At 60.4% G+C, this 4984-nt stretch overlaps 1 protein-coding gene across 1 annotated transcript; it reads left to right on the forward strand.

Moving 5' to 3' along the window:
* The first annotated feature begins 253 nt into the window (after window positions 1–253).
* On the forward strand, window positions 254–3886 carry NKX6-1 (NK6 homeobox 1). Its single transcript, XM_038135712.1, has 3 exons — window positions 254–1516; window positions 2163–2335; window positions 3312–3886. Exons 1-3 carry the CDS (start codon window positions 907–909, stop codon window positions 3561–3563), a joined length of 1035 nt encoding a protein of 344 aa, XP_037991640.1. The 5' UTR covers window positions 254–906; the 3' UTR covers window positions 3564–3886.
* The last annotated feature ends 1098 nt before the right edge of the window (window positions 3887–4984 follow it).

A 4984-nucleotide genomic window follows, 5' to 3' on the forward strand; every position in this document is an offset into this window, starting at 1 on the left:
CAATTAAAAATAAAAATAAAACGTGAAAGAGAAAAGAAAAAGGAAAGCAAGAAAGAAAAGAAAAAAGGAGAAAAATGAGAGGCAAAAAAGGAAAGCAAAAAGGAGAAAAAGAGGGAGAAGAAGGTGGAGAGGAAAAAGAGTAAACAAAAGGGAAAAGTAAAAGGAAAGGAAAAGGGAAAGGAAAGAGAGGAAAAAGAGAGGAAAATGGAAAAGATAAAGAAGAGGAAAGAGGGAAAAGAAAAGTGGAAGGAAAAAGAAGAAAAAAGAGAGTGGAAAAGGAGAAGAGGGGAAAATAGAAGAAAAGCCGGCAGAAGAGAGGAGAGGGAAGCCGGGCGAGCCCGAAGTTGGTGGCAGGGCGGGCGAGGCGCGGGTGGGCAGGGCCGGCTGCTGCCCCGCCCCCGCCCCGCCGCCGCCGCCGCCGCCGCGCCCGCTGCCGGCCGTGCCCCCGCTAAAGGAGGCAGGGAGCGGGGCGGCGCGGCAGTGCGCACCGAGCCGCGCCCGCAGCCCCGACAGCAGCCGGCAAGAACCGCGCCGGGAGGGATGCGGGGCGCCGGGGACGAGGCAGGGACGGCGAACGCAGGCCCCTCGCCGCTGTGAGCCCCCGGCCGCCGGCGGGCAGCGGGAGCGGCGGTCTATCAGCGTAGGCGCACGGCCGCTGCGCAGACACGCGTACAGCCGTCGTCCGACAGCACCGCCGCTTTCCGCCCCGGGAGCGTCCGCCGAGGCGCAGCCTCGATGCCCGGCGGGACGGCGGGGCCGCCGCGTGTGGCTCCCTGCTAGAGGCGGCGGCCCCCGCGGGTTGGATGCGCGTCGCCGGTGCGGGCGGCACCCCCGGGCCGGCCGCCGGGGCCCCGCGGCGCTAGGGGCCGTCCGGGCCCCCCGCCCCGGGCCGGCGGTGGCACGGGGATGCTGGCGCTGGGGCAGATGGACGGCGCGCCCCGGCAGGGCGCCTTCCTGCTGGGCAGCCCGCCGCTGGCCGCCCTGCACAGCATGGCCGAGATGAAGGCGCCGCTGTACCCCGCGTACCCCCTGCCCGCCGGGCCCGCCTCCTCCTCCTCCGCCTCCGCCTCGCCCGCCTCCGCCTCGCCCTCGCCGCCGCTCGGCTCCCCCGGCCTCAAGGCGCCCGCCGCCTCCGCCGCCGCCGCGGGCGGGCTCTCGGCGCTGGGCACGGCCCCGCCGCAGCTCTCGGCCGCCACCCCGCACGGCATCAACGACATCCTCAGCCGGCCCTCCATGCCCCTGCCGGGCGCCGCGCTCGCCTCCGCCTCGCCCTCCGCTTCCTCGGCGGCGCCCGCCGGGCTGCTGGCCGGGCTGCCCCGCTTCGGCAGCCTCAGCCCTCCGCCGCCGCCGCCTCCCGCCCTCTACTTCAGCCCTGGGGCCGCCGCCGCCGCCGCCGCCGTGGCCGCCGGGCGCTACCCCAAGCCGCTGGCCGAGCTGCCCGGCCGGACGCCTATCTTCTGGCCGGGGGTGATGCAGAGCCCGCCGTGGAGGGACGCCCGCCTCGCCTGCGCCCCCCGTGAGTACCCAGCGTCGCGGGGCAGCAGGGGGGAGAGGGCGCGGGGACACCGGTGGGAGTCCACTCCCCGTGCTAGGGAGTCCCCGCGCCCCGGCATCGCTGTGAGACCCTCCTGCCCTTCCACCCAGGGCCCGGCCGTAGCCGAGGGGGCTGCCTTTGCCTCGATTTCTTTTGTTTTCATTTCTTAAGTTCGTTTTGCTTTCTCCGTCCCCTCGGTCAGCGCAAAACTCTGTAATATGTCGCCCATTATCGCCGGCGAAAAGCGAAGCCCTCCGAGGGGAAATCGGCCGCGCTGCCGCTGTCGCTGCTGGGGACTCTGCTGGGGCCGGGGTTGGCTTTAGGGGCGCGCACAAACTTTCCCCGAGCAGGACATTCTGCTACCACCCGCTCGCACCGCCCGTGGCTTTTTTAGAAAAAAATATCATTTGCCCGCTCAGATTTTTGATCCTTTAAGGAAAAATAATCAGGGAGAGCCGAAAGGCCAGAGCCGTAGCTTGGCTGAGGCAGTTGTATTCTTACACACGCACCCCCCGCGTAGAGACCCCTCCGTCCCCTGGGGCCGCTTGAGAGTGAAGCGCTTTCCCAAATCCGTAGATTAACTTGTCTGTCCCTGCCTTCCCTTTCTCTCCCCCCCTCCCTTCGCCAGATCAAGGCTCAATTTTGCTGGATAAGGACGGAAAGAGAAAACATACAAGACCCACTTTTTCTGGCCAGCAGATTTTCGCTCTGGAAAAGACTTTTGAACAGACGAAATACCTGGCGGGCCCGGAGCGAGCCCGGCTGGCCTATTCCCTGGGGATGACGGAGAGCCAAGTAAAGGTGAGAGCAACGGCTCACGCACCGAGTGGTGCGGGGCTGGAGGAGCGGGGAACAAAAGGGCCCCACTGCGGAAACGGGGTCCCGTCTGAAGCAGCCGGAGATGCTGCGGGCTGGCGTGGCCGAGCCCGCGGGCACAGGGCGAGGGCTTCCCCCGGCAACCACCGGCATTTGTCCCCCTTATTGCCTTACTGCGGGGCCGAGAAGGTTGTTTTAAAACATTTTAAAAACCAATCAAATTGAACCAAACAAACCCAAGCAAGACTGAGGAGCTCTGAACACCATGTGGGTGGCCAGCGCTCTGGGAAAGCTGGGGAAAGGGTGATGTTAGGGTGTCGCACTGCCGCACCCACACTCTCACGTTTTGGTTAAAAACGCTGTGCTTGGGGCAAAGCGGAGGTGTGAGGGGTTGGGTGAGCGGGCTGAGCTCCCCGAGAACATGCAGAGGCGTTTGCTTGGTGGACTGGGCGAGAGGGGCCCCTCGGCGGTGCTCACGCTTTCAGTCTGATCTGCAGAGCCTCCTTTGTCACAGCAAATACGTCCCGATGGCTGCGAATAAATTATTGCAGCTTCTACAATGAAAATGCCCCCCTTCTCTGGCAGCGCCCTGCCGGAGAGTAAATACATCTGGCGGGGCAGGGGGGCTGGGAAAGGAATCAGCCCCAAATGTGTGTTCCCCCGCCCCAGGCAGGATGGCAGAGAGCGGCCCGAGCCCGACGCGAGCCTCGGGGGAGCTGGGGACGGCTGTTGGCCCACGCTGGGGGGGCCCCGCTCCGGGCCGGGTGTCGGCGGCTGCCGGGAGCGCGGTACCGCACAGATCGGCTGCTTTCGTTGTGGGGAAATTGCCTAAAGGGCGGCGAAGCGGAAATCGCTGCCGCACGCCGGGGATGGGGACTGACAGGGCAGCGGGGTGGGAGCGGACCGGTCTAGCCGCCGCTGGTGGCCGCGCCGGTGATGGTGACGGTGGCGGCGGGGACAGGTCTGGTTCCAGAACCGACGGACCAAGTGGCGGAAGAAGCACGCGGCGGAGATGGCGACGGCAAAGAAGAAGCAGGACTCGGAGACGGAGCGGCTGAAGGGCGCCTCGGAAAACGAGGACGAGGACGATGACTACAACAAGCCCCTGGACCCCAATTCGGACGATGAGAAGATAACGCAACTTCTGAAGAAACACAAGCCGGGGGGCGGCGGGCTATTGCTGCATCCCTCGGAGGGGGAGGCCTCCGTCTAGCCTGCTTCGCCCGCCGCCGCTTTCGGAGATGTACAGATCTATTTTTCTAGACGCCCAGGAGGAGGAGGAGACGCCGGAGGGAGAGCAGAGAGGACTGCCGGCAGCGGGCCCCGGCGGGCGCGCCCGGTCCCCCGCGCCGCGCGTTGTTGTAGGGTGGCGGGCGGAGAGGAGCGGCGGGGGCTGGCCCGACCCCCGGCTCCGCTCCCGGCCGTGCGGCGGCCGCGTCTTTGCCGGCTCTTTGTAAATAAACCGTGAGTCACCGCGACCATAGGCGTTCCTTACTGTGAATATTTAAAATGTAATATACATTCTTTTTTTTTTTTTTCTTTTTGTTTTTTTTTTTTTTTTTTTTTTGTACAGCGGGGGCTGAGGGCGCAGCCGTCCTGCCCGCCCCACGCTCTCCGGCAGCACCGGGGGCACCGCAGGAGCCCCCGAGACGGCGGCAGCGGGGCCGCCGAGGAAAAAAGCCGCCGTGGCTGCCCGCCGCCAGTCCCTCCGTCGGGCGAAACTGCAGCGGCCCCGCGTGCTATTTATCAGTATTTTTGGAACACTTTCTGTTGCGGTCGTTGTGCAAGGGGGCGGGGGGGGGGGGCGGGGGGGAGAGGGCGGAGGGACAGAGTTTGCTTTCATTTACACCGTTTCCAATCAACCGCGCGTTGAAAAAGTAGCTGGTGGGAATTGTCACAACCACTGTCAGTCAAAGTATAAAATTCATTTAGTTGCTGTATTTGAATTTAAAGTGTGTTTTCTTTTGTATCATACGGAATACTAGAGAATGTAAATTGTTTTTGTTTTTTTTTTTTAAGCTAATAACGATGATATATCGTGATATAGCATCTTAACATTTATTAATTTATATTAAAAATAATTCGGTTTGTAAAGAGAAGAAAAACCCTTTGCAAGACCATTTAAATGTAATGCACTTTCTGTTAAAAAAAAACCAAACAAAACAACAAAATGATAAATCAATTAAACAAGTTTAAAGACGTCTGATGCCTTCACTAAAGGGTACAGATAATATCATTTTATCAGAGATTAAATAATGAAACCACGGTATAGGGGGAGGGAAAAAAGAGAAGAGATAATTTTCATGGTCTTTTGTTGATTCTTAGTAGTAGGGTTTTTGTTGTTGTTTGGTTTGTTTGAAGACTTTTGTTGTTTGAGCGCTTTTTTTTTTTTTTTAAAGATTTGAAGTCGACTATTTTGCTGTCGGAGTTCAAGAAAGATACAAATAAAATAAGCCGTTGGTTGTTTGGGGACGTGAGAGGGCAGGTAGTTTCCACCCGACCACTGGAGAGGCTCGGCTCAGCGTAAATTAGGCTGTTTCAACTTTCTCAGAGGCGGGCGACGCAGGGTTTTATTAACGGCAGAGTGTTACCATTAATACGAGAAATAAACCGCTTTCCAAGAAGAAAACAGTG

Source organism: Motacilla alba, chromosome 4 (assembly GCF_015832195.1).
Source record: "Motacilla alba alba isolate MOTALB_02 chromosome 4, Motacilla_alba_V1.0_pri, whole genome shotgun sequence".
NCBI lineage: Eukaryota > Metazoa > Chordata > Aves > Passeriformes > Motacillidae > Motacilla > Motacilla alba.

What these genes read in the sequence shown, in the direction of transcription:
- NKX6-1 (XM_038135712.1), top strand. Translation starts at nt 907, where the DNA reads ATGCTGGCGCTGGGGCAGATGGACGGCGCGCCCCGGCAGGGCGCCTTC. An exon ending in CCGCCTCGCCTGCGCCCCCC is followed by an intron (nt 1,517 to 2,162) that starts GTGAGTACCCAG and finishes TCCCTTCGCCAG; the next exon opens with ATCAAGGCTCAATTTTGCTG. An exon ending in TGACGGAGAGCCAAGTAAAG is followed by an intron (nt 2,336 to 3,311) that starts GTGAGAGCAACG and finishes CGGCGGGGACAG; the next exon opens with GTCTGGTTCCAGAACCGACG.